Genomic DNA, 21889 nt, shown 5'->3' on the forward strand with positions numbered 1-21889 from the left:
TGCAAATGCATAGCCTGTGATTCTGGGTAGGTGAGCACCAACAGCACCGACGAGCAGTTCTTTGAGTTCACATTTTCATGTGCTTATATGTATTTTGTTTTGCTTGCTGCATATTCTTATTTCCCTTTTTGTGCTTGCAGTAAATGTGGTATTTCATGTGCTTTATGTATTTTGTATTGCTTGCTTGCTGCATGTTTCATATTTTCCCCTTTTGCGTTTCAGCTTTGTATTTTATGGTATTGTACATGTGCTTATATGTATTTCTGTGTCCCCTGTTGTGCCTCAGCTTGCAGTCTATATGATTTTTTCACATGTGCTTATATGTATTTTTGTGTTGCCTTTTGCATGATCATATTTTCCCCCCTTTGTGTTTAAGTTAGCAGTTAATGTAGTATTTCATATACTATGCTTGTGTTTTTTGTCTTTTGCATGGTGTTGCTTGTGTCGATTGTATGTCTTTGCTTATATCTAATTTTAAATCGCCTATAGCTATGTGCTGTATTTGTGCTGCAAATCATGACTACAGCCAATCTGCCTCATGTGCCAAGTCTCTGTGTGTTTTCCTATTGAAGAATTCTTAAGCAGTCTTTTTAATTGTTTTACTTATTTATGTCGTCCCAATAAGCTTATAAAGATGATACTCATTTAACCATTTATATATAAGCGGATAGGCATTTTTCATGTTGTTTTTTTTAAATTAAACTGCTAGATGTTTTACTTTTTAGGTGCACTATGATGCCTTCTTACTTAATACTATGCCTCCTTTACAATTGTGTAACTATCATGTAACTTACCCTTTTAACATTGTAGCTGGTTTACACTTGTTTTATTATATACCCTTGTTGTACAATAGTCGGTTCAAAAAGCTCACATGAGCTTATGTTTGTATATGTTGCTGTCTTGCCGACTTTAAATAAAGCTTATCTTATCTTATCTTAATTGAGGTTCCTATGGTGACTATTCTCGAACATGGGGTTAAAACATAACATGGAAAACGTTATGCTAGGGCGATGTAGAATATTTATCATTTATATGACTCATGATACAAGTATTGAAGAATTAATGTATAAGCACGTATACGTGCTTAAAAATTCGAGCTACCCCGGTAGTTATCTAATTTTTTTTAATTCGTGTTTGTAGTTACAGAGAAATAAAATAACGGTGTGTGCAATATGAATAATCAACCGCATCTACTCGGAAAATCCTCATTCCCTTTCGAAACGACGCTTCCTCCACGTGTAGTGCGTTTGAATTCTGACCGGCAAATCAGTGTTCTTCTTTTTCTTCTTCTTTTATAATAATGGCTACTGTATGTTCATTATTGATACATTACAGTATGCGTTTTATATACTTGTATTAGATTAAAGATGTATTAACTTTCAACCTTTTTAAAAATATAACTGTCGTACAGTTCGAACTTGGTGAGCGACTGACATTTTTAAATCATTTGAGCCGTGGTTTAGAATGAACTCCGCGTTTTACCTTCAATCCATAATTTTACGACATAGTCCATCCGGTAACGACAATGGCTGAACCGACTCCGAAGACCAGCAGCCGGTTGCAAGAGTTAAAAGACAGATCACACAAGAGAAAGGAGTTATTGGCAAAAGCTGTATGGCCATTTATTTAGCACATAGATTTTTAGAAATGTGTTCAATCATGTTATAATATTAAATAAATTGAATTAAATATCCGAAAAATATCGTCCGAAAAAACAGTTCACTTATGAAATATTTAAATAACAGTTCACTTTGACACTTATGAACATTGCAACTCTCAGCAACTCTTTGGGTTATAAAGCTGAGATTTGAATTATTGCAACTAATGTCAATCAGTGATTTCAACTGAAACGGAATCCTGATTTTTGATGTCTTCAAAGTTTTGAAGACATGCCTACAACATCTATTTAGTTCATTTTTCATCACGTAACACAGACTTATTGGCAGTGTTTGCTTTAATTTTTAGCTCGGCTGTTTTCGGAGAAAACCCAAGGTATTGTCATAGCCAACTCGTCATCTGGCGTCTTGCTAAAACCTTTACATTTTGTTAACCTTTTGAACATTGGCTCTAAAATCAAAGTGCTTCCACCTACAACTTTGAAACTTCATATGTAGATGCACCTTGACGAGTTATACACATCACACCCATTTTGGGGTCACTAGGTCAAAGGTCAAGGTCACTGACCTTTAAAAAAAATAAAATCTGACAAGCTTTCATTTATTCAAAACTGCATCGCAGTCAAGCGTTGTCACCCGTTATGCGGTGCTCTTGTTTATAATTGAATTCATTACATGTAAATTTTGAAAAATGGTAGAAAGATATTATTACTGACTGGACACATCTCTTACAGCTTGGAGTCAGCAGTCCGGATGCATTGAAAATTGTTTTGAACAGCAAAGAAGACAGAAAGCAGTCAACAGCAAAGAAACCAGCAGAGTAAATTTTACTCTCAGGGCCCTCAATCCATTTTAGGGGAAGCGGGTCGCTACCCTCATGAGGGGGAATTTTTCGCGGCGTTACCCTTTTTGGGGGATTTTTTTACTTACTCTCTCATTATAACATGTGTACATGTTTGCACTATATTCATTTCTTTTGTCATAATTAAGTATGTTTGACAAGATTAAATTGAAATAGAATTGAGATATAATAATCATGAGACACATCTTTAAAAAAAAAAATAATAATAATTTAATCAGGGGGAATTTTTCCCCCCAAAAGGGGAAAAAGTATACTTTTCAGGTGGGGGACTGCGGCCAAAATATGCAGCCGAATTTCGGCCGCAGATTTTATAGATTGAGTGCCCTGACTTGTCATTGTTTGTAACTTAAGTTATAGAGAATAATTGAATTAAGTTATATAGATTTATTTGACATACTGAATTCCAATACTTGATCAAGAGAGTAAGGATTGGTCTGAGAAATAAGAAACAAAATAATGAACTCATTTGTTGCAAAAGAGCATGTTTTTTTTAAAGAATTTCGCCTTGGGATGACACACCACAGTTAAGACCACAACAAAGTGATAACATTTTTAGCTCACCTGAGCACAACGTGGTCATGGTAAGCTTTTGGGATCACCTTTTGTCCGTTGTCCGACGTGACAACGTGCTCATGGTGAGCTTTTGGGATCACCTTTTGTCCGTCGTGCGTCATCAACATTTTGCCTTGTTAACACTCTAGAGGCCACATTTTTTGTCTGATCTTCATGAAACTTGGTCCAAAGATGTGACCCAGTTATATCTTGGTCGAGTTTGAAACTGGATCATGTGAGGTCAAAAACTAGGTCACTAGGTCAAATTAAAGAAAACACTTGTTAACACTCTAGAAGTCACATTTATTGTCCAATCTTCATGAAACTTGGTCATAAGATTTGCCTTAATGTTTTATCAGCTGTGTTCGAAAATGGTTTCGCTTGGTTGAAAAACATGGCCACCAGGGGGCGGGGCAGTATTCCGTAAATGGCTATTGTAAAACCTTGTTAACACTCTAGAAGTCACATTTTATAGTCCAATCTTCATTTAAATTTTTGTTCTTATGATAGCTTGGCTGAGTGCGAAAATGGTTCCAGTTCTTTAAAAAAACATGGCCGCCAGGGTGCTGGGCAGTTTTCATTATATATATGGCTATAGTAAAACCTTGTTAACACTCTAGGAGTCACATTTATAGTCCAATCTTCATGAAACTTGGTCATAATATTTGTCCCAATGATATCTCATCTGAGTTTGAAAATGGTTCTGGTGCGTTGAAAAACATATCTGCAAGGGGACAGGGCTGTTTTCCCCCATAGTGAAACCTTGTTAACACTCTAGAAGTAACATTTATAGTCCAATCTTTATGAAAGTTGGTCAGAATATTTGTCCCAATGATATCACAGCCGAGTTTGAAAATGGTTCCGGTCCGTTGAAAAACATGTCTGCCAGGGGGCTGGTCGGTTTTCCTTATATGGCTATTGTGAAACCTTGTTAGCACTCTAGAAGTCTCATTTAAAGTCCAATCTTCATGTAAGGTGGTCAGATTATTTGTCCCAATAATATCTCAGCTGAGTTCCAAAATGGGTTTGGTCTGTTAAAAAACATGGCCGCCAGGGGGCGCGACAGTTTTCCTTAAATGGCTATAGTGAAACCTTGTTAACACTCTAGAAGTCACGTTTATATTCCAATCTACATGAAACTTGGTAAGAACATTTGTTCTTATGATAGCTCAGCTCAGTTTGAAAATGGTTGGGGTCTGTTGATAAACATTGGGCAGTTTTCCTTATATGGCTATAGAAAAACCTTGTTAGCACTCTAGAAGTCATATTTATAGTCCAATATTCATGAAAAAAAAAGAGAACATTTATTTTTATGATACATGTACATTGTATCTCAGCTGAGTTCCAAAATGGTTCCAGTTTGTTGAAAGACATTGACCTCCAGGGGGCAGGGCAGTTTTCCTTTTATGGCTACAGTAAAACCTTGTTAGCACTCTAGAAGTCATATTTGTAGTCAAATATTTATGAAACTTACTCACAACATTTGTTTTTATGGGATGGGGTAGTTTTCCTTAAATGGCTTTATAGTGTAACCTTGTTCACTATCTACTTAGAAATTACCAATGTACACTGTGAATGAAATGTATGCATATTATGATATTCATGATCTCCATGCAGTCATCTGAATAATTATTCTGCCAATAAGATATACAGTTGAATTGCTAAATTTGTATTTATTTATTTTTGTTCCTTTCTGAAGAGGATTATTATGATGATAATTGGTTGGGGATGAAGTGCAACAAACATATTTAATATGCCATCTGAAAACCCTTTATTAAATATACAAATTTTCAAGTAGTAATATTGATTTCACAGAAAAGTACAACTGTAAATAATTTGAATTGTGTTTGACCTCCAATCATGAATGCATGTCGTGTCAGGAATGCACTCTTTTCTCTCCAATTTAACCCATTCAGCCACCTGCTTATCAGCAACTAATTTATTCTCTATTGACTGTGCCTGAATTGTTCTGGTGCAGAAGTATTCATTGATGCCTTGAAATGGTACTGTGATGATTGTGTAATAGGCTTGCAGCTTAAATGCCCTTAGTCCCTAAAAATAGGCCCCAGCTGGGAACTCACATCAAAGACCTTCAGACTGATAAGAGTGGAATACAAATTGTTATGGCACACAGTTTTATCGATGAGGTCAGTAGTTTTGGTGTGATTATCAAAGATTTGTGTTTTAAATAGGGTTGATTGTTGTTTTAATCGGAAATATCATTGCAAGGTGAGTCTAAAAATAGTTCCAGTATGTTTAAAAGCAAGGTCATGAGGTAGGTGGCAGATTTCTTTTTATTGCTGTAGTGAAACATTGTGAACTCTCTATAAGTCACATTTTAGTTCAATCTTAATGAAAAATGCTGAGAACATATGTTCCTATAATATCTTGATTTAGTTTGAAAATGGCTCCGGTGCTCTGAAGAGCATGGTTTCCATGCGAGCAAATTTCTTCTTGTGAAACTCATGATAATATTTATGTTTCATGAAGTATTTTATTATTTTGAACTCCACCTTCCCAGAATAGTTTAGTTCCTTCGGGTCTCAGGTGAGTGCCTTAGGGCCCATGGCCCTCTTGTTGGCAGATTGGCTGCTCCTACAAATTGTGAATTAAAATAAGGGTCCAAATTGCCACACATCTTATTTTAAAAAAGAATAGTATTTTGTTTCTTTTTTTATTGTGGTTAAGCCAACAAAAAATCTACATACATTTCTATTTTGTAATTTCACTGTAGTTGTTCTAAATCAGTGTAAACTAATATTTTGTAATAATATTTTTTCTCAGTGTCCAAACTTATGACTATAAAATGTCTTTATGGGTTGTATGGATTAACTGCATAGAACAAAAGCAGTTTGGTTGGCTCACTAACTGCATAGAACAAAAGCAGTTTGGTTGGCATTGTGAACCAAATAAAATTTGCATGAAATGCACAAAACTGACAATATAAAACAAGAAAGATCATCACTGGTAAAATAGGCCCTCAGTCATAAAAAAGCATACTGTGGACAGAACTGACTTCCTTTTAAAATCAATGGTGACAACAGAAACATGAACACAAGTCATTGGTATTTGGTAGCGATCACTTACACAATTTAAGGGCAAAGTGGACCAAATTGTTGTAACTATTGACTTACTAAGATGCTATATATATGTAGCTTTTAATGCATGTCATAGCAATGGTTTATAATTTATTGCAATCTCTTTCTTTAAATTTGGAGGCCAAAATTCATCAAACAACTGATCACTGTATTACTTATTGTGGCCTAATTGCCAAGCAATACTAGATAATAATCTTAGATGTGTTTAGTGTTTAGAATCATGTAGATCTTATTTACTGATAACCCATGTAAAGTTGGTAAATTAATGTAACCAGAGACTACCCTAGGCCTTAAAAATAGGGAGAAGTGACTTGTAACATTCCCCAAAACATAGTAACGGGAAATTTACTAGCATTTCAATGGACATCTGCTGCATGTCTGTCTGTCTGTCTGGAGGAGTTCTCGTACACTCCTGGACGTACATCATTGCTCCTGTTATGTGCCATTTTTATCACAATATAAAAAAAATGACAAAAGTAAGGCCCCCACATTTAACCTAGAGTTAAATATTCTGCAACCACAAGGTCCACAGGTTAATATATGGTATGCAGCATCAAATGGTAGTACTCTACAGTGTCAAATGTCATGTAAAAACCAGTCATGCCTTGGAGGTCACAACGTTAATAAAAAACACCCATAGTATATGAACGCTCATCTTTGTTATCTTTTAACCTTTTCCACTTAGAGGCAAAGAGAAAATGGCTATGTGCAAACAGCAAAACCCCATAACAGCCTGTGAGTAAATTGCAGTCTGTTCAGGTTTTATGCTGTTTGCTGCTCATCAGTATCTGAGGGTTGGAAATGAAGCCTTTAAAATTTAAATTTAGTAAGAATGGCCTTTAATTAAAATTAAATTTCTAAGGGTGTGCAAATGTGGTAAAAGGTTAAATAACTAGGCCTAGAGGTTTCCTATTTGTAATGTAACTAACATACACTGTGGTTTTTGACAAAATGTGTTCAAATTATTCCTCCTGAATCAAAACTGGCCACACCCTTGGGGGGGTCCAATGATTAATTTATACATGTATATCAAAATAAATGTACATATATTTTTCTTGTAACCCCAGTGTACTATGTACATGACATTTTATAGTGGCTCTGTATTAAACCATGCCTGTGTTAATTGCCCACACCCACAATTAATATTTTGATGGTATCAACTTGCTAATGTTTTCAGAACTAATGTGGTATCAAGGTTTTTTCTTCGATACTGTTGTCACAATTCTAGATATAGTTGAGCTCAGTTAAGTATCTAACATTTCATTTAAGATTATAACTAGCTTGAACTGCAATTATAGTCAAGTTGATTTAAATCATGATGATGGTGTTGTTTATATTTAATTACAGTGAAAATGATCATGCAGAAAAGAAGCTAAGGCTAGATGAGAAGTCAGACAAGAATACACCATCAGGGACTTTGGAGGCATGTGACATCACAGGAATTGCACATCGTCGTTTTACATTTTTCCTTCCATTATGCTGTTTAAAAGCATATTTATTTAAACTACTACTAATTTTATTGAGATAATCAAGTATTTTATATGACTGTTTTAACACGTGAAATGGAGCCTTGATAGGATTGTCATTTGTATGTTTATATGCTGGTATATGGTTCTGCTCTCATCACCTCATCTTTGAATGTTTTGATCATTTTATCAGGATGTAATGATGTTCATTAGTCCTATACATTGATGTGCCCTTGCGTTACAAATTATTCAATAAATTATGCATTTCAGAAAAAGGAGGCAGAGTTTGAAACAGATGAAGTGTACACAGACTCAAGTGCTTTCCTAAAAGTATGTTCCCATTGAAGGAAGACTTTTTGTAACTTTTGCATTGTGATTATTTTGGAACTAGTCTGATTATTTTTTCTTATGAATTAGGCCAGGATAAATGTCACTGAGTCTAGAAGAAAAGTAAATGATCACTTGGTCAAGTTGTTAAAGGTGCAATGCACAACCTGTACAAATTAAGTGGGCAGTAAATAGTCCACTCCATAACTGAAGGGGGCACACACTTGGTATAAACATTGATGGAGGTAAATTTACACTAAGCCAATAATTTATTTGTGTAGGTTTACATGAAGTCAATAATTTATGGTGGGAAGTCCAGAACGAATGGGTTAAAGTTTACACCAAGTCAAGTATTGATTACGGTAAACAAATTAGTTTCTGTATCTGGTGACTTTCTGTGCATTAAACTTATCAAGATACCTTGCCCAGTATACCATAATCATCTGTAGATGCCACTTATTAACAAGTTAATTAGTATATGTCTTTTAAATCATCCTGTTGATAAATGTATCATGTCACATGCTTAAAATGCTGATGAATTTTTAGGGAACACAGAGTGCCAATCCACACAACGACTATTGTCAGCACTTTGTGGACACAGGAGAGAGACCACAAAACTTCATAAGGGACGTTGGTGAGATAGACATGATGTTCTTAACCATTATTAAATTAACTTAAATATGCGTTTTGTAGTCTCTTAGAAAATCAAACTAAATTTTAGATCTTACTAGATTAAAGTTTTAAAGCCTTCGGTTTTCAATCTTAAGATACTGATGAGAAGCAAACAGAATGACACCTGATCAGTCTTTGAGTAACTTGCAGGCTGTTCTGGTTGTATGCTGGTTGTATATAGCCATTTTTGCTTCTGAGAGGAAAAAGGATAATTTAATAGTGAAACAATTTTCATCTTTATTGTAATCTCAAGAAATAATGTTTGCCATTAAAAAACAATCTTAAGTTCTAACGATGGTGTATATGTGTATAAAAAGTTAGTAAAGTCCTTTATTAATTGTAGACCCAGAGTGTGTCCCAGAACTCTACCTAATGTAATCACTTAACTCATGAAAATCTTTCATCGTATTTGTCACTTTTAAAAGCATAAATATATGACAGTCTAAAATGTAAAACTTTTTGCTGAGATTTGTTTTTGTTGAAATTGCAACAGTTTTGGTAATTATAAAATAATTGTCTCCTACCAGTGACACCGTAGGGGACTTATGGTTTGCGCTCTGTGTGTCCGTGAGTCTGTCACACTTTTCTGGATCCAGCGATAACTTTCAAAGTTTTTCATATTTTTTCATGAAACTTGAAACATGGATTGATGGCAATATGGAGATTATCACGTCATTTCATTTTGTTCCTTCGTCAAGAATTCTGGTTGTTATGGCAACAAATAGACTATAAATAATGCTGAAAGGAGTGCATCTTGCGATAACTTTTATTTTTTCATCAAACTTGAAGCATGGGTAGATGGCAATATGGAGATTATGCACGCCATTTCATTTTGTTCCTACGTCAAGAATTCTGGTTGCTATGGCAACAAATAGACTATAAATATTGCTGAAAATGGTGGAGTTTCACCGGTAGGGGACTTATATTGCTTGGAAATAGTCTTGTTAAATATAATTAGGTCCTTTACAATGTATCGATATAAAAAGACCATCTTTGTCAGAAATTATAGCCTTTGGTGTTACTTGCAAGAACCAAGCCATGTTGGCTTTTGGTGAAAGTTGCTGTGTGAGAATTATTATTGTAGTAAATTTAACAAGGCACTGAATCATTCAGGGGGGTATCCATATGGATTGTTTTCAGGGTTACACTATCAAAAATCTCCATAATTAATTGTGGTCTATTTGGATGGATACGCATATGTTCCATGCAATATATTTTCAGGTCTTGCTAACAGATTTGAAGAATATCCAAAATTACGGGAGTTGATCAAGTTGAAGGATGAACTGATTTCACAGACCAGCATCCCCCCAACGTGAGTAACAGTGAAACAATTTGGCAGTCTGTCTTAATCCTTACCCGGTCAGAGGCAAAGTGAAAATGGCTATGTGCAAACAGCATAAAACCAGAACAGCCTGCAAGTAACTCCCAGTCTGTTCAGGTTTTATGCTGTTTGCTGCTCATCAGCATCTAAGGATTGGGAATGAAGCCTTTAAAACTTGAATCTAGTAAGAAAGGTCTTTAATTAAATATAACTTTCTAAGGGTCTACAAACACGTCAAAATATATATCTTAGTGGTAAATAGTTAAGGGTTAAGGGTGCTTGGTTTGTAATCACCAATCGATTCTTAGACTTAAGAATGCAGAAGAGACTTAAAAAAAGAAAAACATTCAGCAATTGAATATATATACAGGCTAAAAATGATGCTTCTTTCATTAACAAACTGTATTTTTAAGTATTTGTAACACATACCAGTTTTAAGAATATTCCTATTTTTATGCCCCCGGATCGAATGATTGGGGGTATATTGTTTTTGGCCTGTCCGTCTGTCTGTCTGTGTGTCTGTCATTGTATATGTCTGTCATTGTATGTGTCGCAAAACTTTAACCTTGGTCATAACTTTTGCAATATTGATGATAGCAACTTGATATTTGGCATGCATGTGTATCTCATGGAGCTGCACATTTTGAGCGGTGAAAGGCCAAGGTCAAAGGTAAAAAAAAAAGCGGCGCATTAGGGGGCATTGTGTTTCTGACAAACACATCTCTTGTTTAGTTTTAATTCTAAGAATTGGTTGATGAATACAGGATCTGGTCTTCTCAGGTGAAATTCTCATAATTGTACTACCTGCACAAAGTAGAATGGGCTACACTTCATTCAGCATGGACATTGGTCTGTCTACCTGTCATAAGTCACAAACTTGTCATATGAATTACTCCTTCACTTTTTAATGTCACACATTCAAATTTGCTAACATTGTTCCGAAGAATACAAAACTGTAATATGCAACTGATAATAGCCTCAGATAAAAGGTTATGCCTACTTTTTTCAACTTAAAATTTCTATAATTGCAATGTTACAATTTGTTACACAATATGACATGCAGCATTTGGGGGCATGCATCAATACAGTGACAAGCTTGTACATTCAAAGACTAGAACGACTTTATGTTGCCATGGCATAGTGGATATGGTTACTGCCTAGCAACCAGGAGGTGACAGGTTTGATATGGTTCCCGCCTAGCAACGGGAAGGTCAAACGTTTGATCCCCACTGTGGGAGCTCTCTTTAGGTCTCCCCCCAAAGATACCAAGTACTTGTTCTAGCCAAGACACAAATTTGAGACCGGTTCAATGGGCCTTTGGCTTTATATAATCAAGCTAAATTAGATTTAAACCAGTAAAGACTAGAAAACTTTCTCCAGGTACATGAAGTGTGATTTGGAGGCGTTTGAGCTCCACGAACTCGGGTGCCAGTTTGACGCGATACTCCTGGAGCCACCCCTGGAGGAGTACCAGCGAGCGCACGGGGCCGTCTTTGAAAAGTACTGGGACTGGGATGAGGTGAGTAGGCTCACTATGGGAAAAATGGGCTTAATGCATGTGTGTCAAGTGTCATACCTGATAAGCCTTTGCAGTTGTCACAGGATAATGAGAAACGTCACTTTCTGCTTTTTCATGGAATTTTTCATTTTAAGGAAGTTCCTTCTTAGCAAAAATCTAGTGAAGGCAAAAAGTATTGTCCCTGATTAGCCTGTGCCTGGACTTCCTTGAACATAAAATACCATTGAAAGTGTTGTCCCTGATCAACTTATGCAGACTTCGCAGGTTAACTCTTTCAGTGCGGGAACCGAATTTTGAAGGCCTTTGCAAACAGTTTGGATCCAGATGAGACGCCACAAAACGTGGCGTCTCATCAGGATCCAAACTGTTTGCTATTCTGATAGTATTCTTTGAAAAAAATCGAAGAAAATGCTAATTTAAGAAATTCAGCAGGCGACATTTTAGCAGAAGACAAATTTCCCAGCATTCAATGGGTTAATATGGAATGACACTTTTATCCCCGTGCATTAAGCCCCATTCTTCCAGAGCCAGACCCAATAGGCAATTCAAGTTATGTGATATGCAAGACGATTTCAAGGAAAATATGTCTGTAAATACATGAACTCCACAAGAGTTATACTTGTTGTTTGCACATTTTCTGATTGTTTTAAAGATATACAAGTGTCAGAAAAGGACCTATCAGGAAAGTGTTATGATATGTAGAATGATTGGGGGTTTTATGGTAACTTAAGCTGGTTTTCCACCAAAGAAAAGATCAAACCAAAATTACAAATATTTCAACTACAACAAATGTACATAGTTTGCTTCTTTTATCCAAATTGAACTAGCATATGATCTTCACTTACTTGTTATTCAATTAACAACTATAAGTGTTGTATCATTCAATATATATAGGATCTGGCACAAGTTGTTATATCATACAAATTTCCTGGACAAGTGTAATAAAATATGGTATGATTATCAGATATGACAATGAGTGTCAGATCTTTTTTATCGCATGGTTTTAAATTAGCAAATTAAATAAATATTTACGCAAACAATGATCAATCCTGAATGTTGTTTACATTTTGTGACGTTATTTGACATTGCAACGTCATTTCAGCAAAATAACAAAATGCGATGTGTCATTCGAACGAAAATAAGCCAATGAAAACGCTTAAAAAGTATATTACACATGTGTAAGATAAAAATATTCGTAATGGATGTATTACATTGGAAACAGGGTATGGCCTGTGATAAATATCTATAGGTAAAAAAAATGTTTGATTTGTATAGTTGAACTAAATGTAAGTGTAAGTGGTTCTCATGGTTTGCAGATTGAGAAACTTGACATCCCCAGTGTGGCAGCTCAGAGGTCCTTCATCTGGATCTGGTGTGGAAATGCAGAGGGGCTGGAGCGGGGAAGACTGGTACAGAGACATCTCGCTTTAAAAAATTTAAGCTTGCAATGTTTTGTTTAGCCCCCTCTTAAAGGGGTATTATTTCAAATATGGTAGGGCTCTGTCTGTCTGGCACAATCTGGCCCAATATTTTGGTTGTTCCTGACAGTAGGATGAACATTTATGTCAAACCCTCTGATTTTGTTGATGAGCAAATAGTACAGCAGCATAAGACTGGACATTATTCATATGTGATTGCTGTTTGTCCTGAGCATTAAAAATTTAGCCTCACTTTGGAAATAGTGGTTTAACCCTTTACCACTAATATATGTATTTTTATGCATTTGTAGTCCCTAAGAAAGTTAAATTGTATTCAAGGACTTTCTTACTAAATTCAAGTTTTAAAGGCTTCATTTCCAACCCTGAGATACTGATGAGCAGCAAACAGCATAAAACCTGAACAGACTGCGAGTTACTCGCAGGCAGTTCTGATTTTATGCTGGTTGCAAAAGCCATTTTCACTTTGATTATTATGGGGGAAAAAGTCAATGTATGTGCATAAAGAGTTTGTAAAGTGTCTGGTGTTATGGTATTTTTTGTATTCTTTGCTTATATCCAGTTTATGCAGATAGTTGTGTTAGTTAGCCAGTTTGTACTGCACAGGCTTATATGGGATGACACTTTACGCACATACAATTAACCCTTTGCATGCTGGGAACTTTGTCGTCTGCTAAAATGTCGTCTTCTGAATTTCTAAAATTAGCATTTTCTTCGATTTTTTCGAAGAATACTATCAGAATAGCAAACAGTTTGGATCCTGATGAGACGCCACGTTCTGTGGCGTCTCATCTGGATCCAAACTGTTTGCAAAGGCCTTCAAAATTCGGTTCCCGCACTGAAAGGGTTAACTCCCTTTTTCAAAGAACAAGGCTGAATAATATTTTGCCTGAATTGACTGAATCTTTTGATGTTGTATTGGTGATACCCACTATGTTAAATTACATTCACAAAATGCTTTAGTAGTCCTTTGCCACCACTAAAATATATTAAAAGTGTAGAAATATTCAAGGTGAGATTATTCCCTGTTTTAAATCTTGTTGAGTTTCAAACTTTATTTATCGGTAATTCTTACGTGTGATAAATTGTGTGTGGGAATGATGAATTTTTAGTATCATCCGAGGTTATAAGCAACTGTGAGCTGTTTGGATTCTGATCATGTATTTCCTTCTTGTCCTATGCAATTGTCTTTCTACTCAGAACCTGTTTGAAGTTCAAATGTATGTCAATTGCAAATCTTGTCAGATTGTAATATTCCATTTAATATATATTCAAAATGTTTTTGCTGTTTTTTTCATATGGCATTTCTTAGTGAACAGGTGCATAAGTTGTTAACTAAACAATTATTGAGCAATGTTGCAATCTGTCTTCATCCCCTATCTAGTGTCTGAAGCAATGGGGCTATAGAAGGTGTGAGGACATCTGCTGGATCAAGACCAACATCAAGAGACCCGGGCACAACAAGAACCTGGAGCCAGGGGCTGTCCACCAGAGAACAAAGGTTTACCACTTGAGATACTTTGGTTGAATATGAGCCATGCTCTGGAAAATGTGGCTTAACCATTTGCATGCTGGGAAATTTGTCGTCTGCTAAAATGTCGTCTGCTGAATTTCTAAACTTAGCATTTTCTTCGATTTTTTCAAAGAATATTATCTGAATAGCAAACAGTTTGGATCCTGATGAGACGCCACGTTCTGTGGCGTCTCATCTGGATCCAAACTGTTTGCAAAGGCCTTCAAAATTTGGTTCCCGCACTGAAAGGGTTAATGCATGTGTGCACAGTGTTGTCTTGGATCAGCCTGTGCAGTCTTCACAGGCTTATCAGTGACATTTTTTTCCACCTACACTTGATTTTTAATAAGAAGAGACCTCTTTTAAAGGCATAGAAAGTGTCACCTTTGATAAGCCTGTGTGGACTGCAAAGGCTAATTTCAGATAAAATGTGACCCTCATTTATTAAGCCCAGTTTGCACAGAAAGCGGCTTGTATGATCAAAATTAAATTAGCAAAATCCTGTATGACTAGCCTAGTACAGTTTTAATTGGGCTTGCTGAGTTTTAGACAGGATGGCAGCATTCACCTTTGGCACCAATCATTGCATTCACTCATTTATTCTCAAGCAATAAATATCAACAGCATTCCCCTACCCCCTTCCCACCGGATGAGTAGATTAGTTATTTTTTTAAACTAAAGTTTGTCAGTCCCCAAGTGTTCGTGGCCATTAGGTTTCAAACCAAAAAGCCATTTATCACTTGTTTGAAACGGTCATTAAGGAAATAAGTACAGTTGATTGGTGTATAGCGGATTTTAGTGAGTAACGGATAGGTTAAACGTTTTTTGCAAAATACTTTTATTTATGTTAAGATTTATAGTTTTCTATGAATTGAATACAAAAAGCCAATCATTGTTAAGTCGATTCATGTTTTTGTTGACGTGTGTCAATGTTTACAACTGTTTCTTTTTTCGAATGCAAATCATGGTCACGTTATGTACGCACCATTTTTGTGACGACAGGAAAAGTGCAGACGAATGGTTTCTTGAATTTTGCAGATTTTGTTTGGTAAACATAATGTTCATTGATGTAATATTTTAGTATTATGTGTCCTTTACAAAAGTAACAATGCTCAGAAACCAAATTGATGCGAACCATATAAAATAAGCATGAAAGCTGCAACTCAGGATTTAGTGAATAACGGACATGTGGTGACCCAGGAATGTGGGGATTGTCTCAAAATAAATATAAACTCAATTGAAGTTGTCCAATACACATGTGGTTAGCGTGTGGCTATGGTATTAATTAGTGAAAACATCATTTTTATTGAAAAATTATCAAATTATAACGAAAAATCGCCTTTTCTGAAAACATATTTTTTATTATCATATCTATATATATAACAAGGTATTCATCTCAAAATGACCCAAATATAGGGTGCATCGCTTTGAACAGCCATTACTATATCAATTGTGCAGCGATTTCCATGAACTTTGTCTTATTAAACGCAGAAATGAATTTCCTTTATGGAAATGTACATATATTGCAATTATTTTTTACAAATGCTGTGTCAAATTTCAAGAAATAACACGATACACATGTAATCCGATAAAGACCTAAGCGATCCGGTAATGGCTGAATCAGTGTACCATGAAATTCGCGCGGTTAACAAATAATATTTTTCGGAAATTTAAAACCGCTGGCATGTTTCAATAGGAAAGACATGTGTCTATCTAGGTTTAATGGTTTAATTACTGAATGCATGGTGTTTACGTTGAAATGAGACTCGAAGTCCTTAGCTATCCGTTATACACCAATCGACTGTAATTATCTCTTTTGCCGGAGCATAGTCTTATAGTCTTGTTAAGTTTGGTATGGATAAATGTCACAGGCAAAAACATGGTCACTAGATCAACATCACAAATGAACGTATTCGTGTATTTAGCTCACCTGAGCGATAGCTCGAGGTGAGCTATTGTGATCACTCAGCGTCCGGCGTCCGTCCGTCCGTCTGTAAACAATTTGTAAACATCTTCTTCTACTAAACCATTAAGCCAATTTCAACTAAATTTCATGTGGAGCATCCCTAGGTCATGGGACAAAAGAATTGTTTAAAAAATTTGATCACATAACCAAGATGGCCGCCATGACCATATATGGTAAAAACCTTAAAAAATCTTCTTGTCAGAAACCGCTCATCAGATTTTCAAAAAAATTCACAGGGATGACCTTTGAGGGCTCCCCTGAAAAAGTTGTTCAAAGAAATTCGATTCGTCAAAAAACATGGCCGCAGGAGCTCGTTGAACTTTGCATGTTTATTCGTTTTTGCCTATTTTGTGAAAACTTTCAAAAATCTTCCACATTTTTTGTCCGATCCTTTCCAAATTTGCACAGTGTCTTTATATCAATGAGGACACGAACCCTACAAAAAATGAGCATTATTGGTCCATGAAGTACAGAATTACCTCCCCTTAAATTTAGAAAATGGTGTTTATGCAATAAAGTCCAAATTTTTCATCCAATTCTTTCCAAACTTGTAAGGATTTAGCATGGTTCAAACAAGGGAAACAACTACGGTTTATGCATGTTCTTTTTATTACAGATTTGCCTTCCATTAATTCATTCAAAATCTCATTTTACAGCAGAGATTCCAAATCTGACCTGTAAATGAGCCCCATATTTACTGCCGGTGCTATGTTACCTTTTCCCATTTGATTATTCTTAAGTATTGGTCTTGTAATGCTGCTACTGCTACTGCTACTACTACTACTACTACTACTACTACTACTACTACTACTACTTCTACTACTACTACTACTACTACTACTTCTACTACTACTACCACTACTACTACTACTACTACTACTACTACTACTACTAGTACTACTACTACTAGTACTACTACCACCACCACCACCACCACCACGTCTACTATTACTACTTCTACTACTACTGCCACTACTACTACTACTTTTACCACTACTACTACTACTACTACTACTACCACTACTACTACTACTACTACTACTACTTCTACTACTACTTCTACTACTACTACTACTACTACTACTTCTACTACTACTACTACTACTACTACTACTACTACTACTACAACTACTATTACTACTACTACTACTATTACTACTACTACTACTACTACTACTACTACACCACCACCACCACCACCACCACCATTCACAGTGACAAAAAACGTATTCACACAATGGCTGCTACTACAACTTATAGCCCATATAGGGGGGCATGCATGTTTTACAAACAGCCCTTGTTTCTATGGGATTTTAACCACAACTGTTCATGTTTATCTCCGACACATATTTTTAGGTCACCTGTCATGAAGTGACACGGTGAGCTTATGTGATCGTGTGATGTCCGGCGTCCGTTGTGCATGCCTCTGGTGTCCGTGCGTCCGTCCGTCAACAATTTGTTTGTGTATACAGTAGAGGTCACAGTTTGCATCCAATCTTGATGAAATTTGGTCAAAGTGTTTATCTTGATGAAATCCGGTTTGGGATTGTATTTGGGTCATCTGGGGTCAAAAACAAGGTCACTAGGTCAAATAATAGAACAACCTTCTGTAGACAATAGAGGTCACAGTTTTCATCCAATCTTTATGAAATTTGGTCAGAATGTTTATCTTGATGAAATCTGGGTTGGGATTTTATTTGGGTCATCTGGGGTCAAAAACTAGGTCACTAGGTCAAATAATAGAAAAACCTTGTGTAGACATTAGAGATCACAGTTTTCATCCAACCTTTATGAAATTTGGTCAGAATTCTTGATGAAATCTGGGTGGGATTGTATTTGGGTCATCTGGGGTAAAAATCTAGGTCAAATAAATAGAAAAACCTTGTGTTGACAATAGAGGTCAAAGTTTTCATCCAATATTTATGAACTGTGGTCAGAATGTTTATCTTGATGAAATCTGGATTGGAATTGTATTTGGGTCATCTAGAGTCAGGAACTAGGTCACTAGGTCAAATCATAGAAAAACATTGTGTAGACAATAGAGGTCATAGTTTTCATCTAATCTTAATGAGTCAGGTGAGCGATTCAGGGCCATCATGGCCCTCTTGTTTTAAATAACTTTGCAGTAGTTACAAGCATGCTGAGGGGCTCATACAATAATCCAAGTCCAAGTTCAAAGTCTAATTTTCAGGTCAAATATAAAATAAGATAAGCACATGGAGACCTTGTCTTATCTTGAGCTGGAAAAAAACTGTTTACCGAGGTGTCAAAGTTCAGGATAATTCCTGAAATCAGGATTTTGGCCCTCAAGGACCACTTTTGATATTGATATAAATCTGAGGATTTTTTTCTTGTATTTTAAGATTACTAGTATTGTCACAAAATGTCATCTTAAACACAAATTATTTTACATTGACATATTGTTTAAAAGCTAACAATAGTCAACAAATTAGTAAGCATGAATTATTAACCCTCTTTTTGTTCTGGACGCCCAAATGCTAGGCTTATTTTCAGGATTTTAGATTTTGGCCATTCGACACCCCTGTGACAGTTTAGTAACGCTTGTATCTTTGTATAAATTGCACTTTCTTACTATAATATTCTTTTTACAGTTAAACAACATCCATTGCTTACTTTTACATAAAAAAAAATATAACTTTGCAGGAGCACTGCCTCATGGGCATAAAAGGCACCGTAAAGCGAAGCACAGACGGTGACTTCATCCATGCTAATGTTGACATAGACCTTATTATCGAGGAGGAGCCACCATACGGCTGCAAGGACAAACCCGTGGAAATCTTTCACATGATAGAGCATTTCTGTTTGGGACGTCGCAGGCTGCACATTTTTGCTAGGGACAGCACAATAAGGCCCGGCTGGCTCAGCATAGGGTCAGAGTTAACGAGCAGTAATTACGAGAAGGAAATCTACATGAGCTACTTCAAGGGAGATCAGAGCCTTACCACTGGATGTACGGAAGAGATTGAAAGACTGCGTCCGAAATCGCCTGTGAACAAGAATAAGCCCCAGGGGATGGCCAATGCCCCTAGGGGAGGGCGCGGGGGCCCCCAGCGGGGTGGAATGCAGGGCGGGGCGCCAGGCAGGGGTGGGCGGGGCATGGGCATGATGAACAGGGGAGGCCCGGGGAGGGGAATGCGGGGACGGGGTCCCCAACGAGGAAATTTTCGATAAGAATTGGGGATAGTTTAAGTGTGTTGCTAGGGAAATCATGTGAAATTTCTGTACTTGATGATTTAAATTAATGAGATCATATCTCAGAAATAGCTGATGTATGATAGTAATTAAATGTGTATAACATTAAGGGTGGTTGAAGTCCAGATGATTACAAATCATAGTATGAAAATTATTAAGGATATCTTTTGTTACCTGTAACTACCAGTAATGAAATAGTAGTTATTTATGATACTTTTTCAAAAAGCTGACTACTGGAAATTTGGGGTAAATGGCTTTAATTTGTGATCATGATATGATTGAAGTTTGCTATAAATTAATGATTCCTTTATCATAAAACAATTTCTTCTGCAAATCAAAGGCAACTGAATATGATTATGTAAATCTATCATCTTACCAATAGTTACTAGTATGAAAAATTAATTTTCTAGCCTTTGATCATGTAACACTTGCAAGTTTGAGATACTAGTTAGAAACATATTTGTAATTTATTTATCTGCTAAGTGGTACTGCTTTGGCAATTAAAAAATGCAAACTTATGAAACATGATAATAAATATTAAATCATAATTTAATGCAGGTTCCTTTGTAATTATGTTAATGTATTTGTATACATTTCTGGTTTTGTCCTGATTGTTGTAATCTCTATGATATTGAAAAAAATTAATGGTTTTGTAATAAATTTGGCAGACCTAGTAGTTTTTTGTGGAAATTATATATTTTTATGGTCCCCATATATATATATATATATATATATATATATATATATATATATATATATATATATATATGGGGAGCATATAGTTGCCGGTTTGGGGTTCCTTACTTACTTCCGTCACACTTTTGTTACTGTTTCTCATAGCGCCTTCAATATTTTACCGATCTCTTACATATTTGGCATGTAGGTCAGGGCTCGAAATTAACACTCGCACACTCGCAAAATGCGAGTAAAAAATACCGAATGCGAGTCAAGTTTTAAGCCACTAGTATTTTTTTGCAAGTAAATAGTCAGGCTTTTTCCGCCCTATGCCACGGGTCCGAAATTCGGCCCCATTCCCAATGCAAATCTGGTTGTTTTTTTCCCAATTGAAAAAAAAATTCCCAATTCAAAAAAAAAAAAAAAAAAAAAATTGTGTTTCTTATACTTCAAAGAAGCCGTTAACTGGTAAATAACGACTACTTTGATAACTTATTATTAAAATTTTACAAAATATTATGAACATGTGTGATTAGTGCAGGTTTTTTAATCTGAATTTTGGGAAAAGGCTTGGCCTTTTTGAGGTGAAAAAAATCGCAGGAAGCGCCAGATTTTGAGGATAAAAAGTTAAGTCTTAAATAATCATTAACATATTTTACAGTTCTTAAAACAAATTCAAGGCAACATTTTTTTTTTTTTTTTTTTTTTTTTTTTTTTTTACCCTTTAAATATATAAGTTGACCTGATCTGGTGTAGAAAATAGAAAGTATTGCATAATTAAATTATCTGTTGCCTTGAATTTGTTTTAAGAACTGTAAAATATGTTAATGATTATTTAAGACTTAACTTTTTATCCTCAAAATCTGGCGCTTCCTGCGATTTTTTTCACCTCAAAAAGTTCAAGCCTTTTCCCCAAATTCAGATTAAAAAACCTGCACTAATCACACATGTTCATAATATTTTGTAAAATTTTAATAATAAGTTATCAAAGTAGTCGTTATTTACCAGTTAACGGCTTCTTTGAAGTATAAGAAACACTGTTTTAAATAATTTACATGCGATAATTTTTCCCAATTGAGCCAATTTTGCGATTAATTTTTTTCCCAAAATGGGGGTTTTCACGACGCGAAATTCCCAAAATTCCAGTGTGGCGTTTTCCCAAAATGGAGCGGAAAAAGCCTGATAGTGAAAAGAAATGAGTAGGTATAATGCTGCTCGACACATGATCACTAAATCTTAGGTCAATTTATAGAACGCCCAAGAACCCTTATGCGTAAGCGCGCACCTTGTATGTAGACTGGTATATACAGACACGCGGATGGTATTGGTACAAAGGAAGTGAAACAGTCGACTATTCACACATGTTCATTGAAGCGAAAAATAACTTGTCACTTTATTCCCACAGACGGAAATAACACAACATATACATAATACAAAAGATAAAGCAAAGTTAACCGTTTAGTTAGAAAAAACAGATTTTAAATCCTTCTATGAAAACAGTGAATTCGTGGAAAAAATAACTTAAAATAAGACTAAAACTTGTTATAGATGAAGATGGTCAATCAACCTAATGTGGGCCCTTGTGGTACAAGGAACTGATATCTTTGTAAGGTTGCAGAAATAAAATGTGTATACATGTTAAGTACTTTTATT

At 35.7% G+C, this 21889-nt stretch overlaps 1 protein-coding gene across 1 annotated transcript; it reads left to right on the top strand.

Annotated features, from left to right (window-relative positions):
* The first annotated feature begins 1500 nt into the window (after nucleotides 1-1500).
* LOC127867946 (N6-adenosine-methyltransferase non-catalytic subunit-like) lies at nucleotides 1501-20234 on the top strand. The gene is made up of 10 exons (XM_052409466.1): nucleotides 1501-1612; nucleotides 2351-2436; nucleotides 7476-7551; nucleotides 7865-7924; nucleotides 8468-8555; nucleotides 9815-9905; nucleotides 11295-11433; nucleotides 12750-12842; nucleotides 14254-14370; nucleotides 19013-20234. The coding sequence occupies exons 1-10, from the start codon at nucleotides 1526-1528 to the stop codon at nucleotides 19538-19540; spliced, it is 1365 nt and encodes a 454-aa protein (XP_052265426.1). The 5' UTR covers nucleotides 1501-1525; the 3' UTR covers nucleotides 19541-20234.
* The last annotated feature ends 1655 nt before the right edge of the window (nucleotides 20235-21889 follow it).

The sequence above is a fragment of the Dreissena polymorpha genome, chromosome 2, assembly GCF_020536995.1.
Source record: "Dreissena polymorpha isolate Duluth1 chromosome 2, UMN_Dpol_1.0, whole genome shotgun sequence".
NCBI lineage: Eukaryota > Metazoa > Mollusca > Bivalvia > Myida > Dreissenidae > Dreissena > Dreissena polymorpha.

Coding starts and splice junctions, on each gene's coding strand:
- LOC127867946 (XM_052409466.1), top strand. CDS start 1,526: ATGGCTGAACCGACTCCGAAGACCAGCAGCCGGTTGCAAGAGTTAAAA. Junction 7,552..7,864: donor CACCATCAGGGACTTTGGAG/GCATGTGACATC, acceptor TATGCATTTCAG/AAAAAGGAGGCAGAGTTTGA. Junction 14,371..19,012: donor CTGTCCACCAGAGAACAAAG/GTTTACCACTTG, acceptor ATAACTTTGCAG/GAGCACTGCCTCATGGGCAT.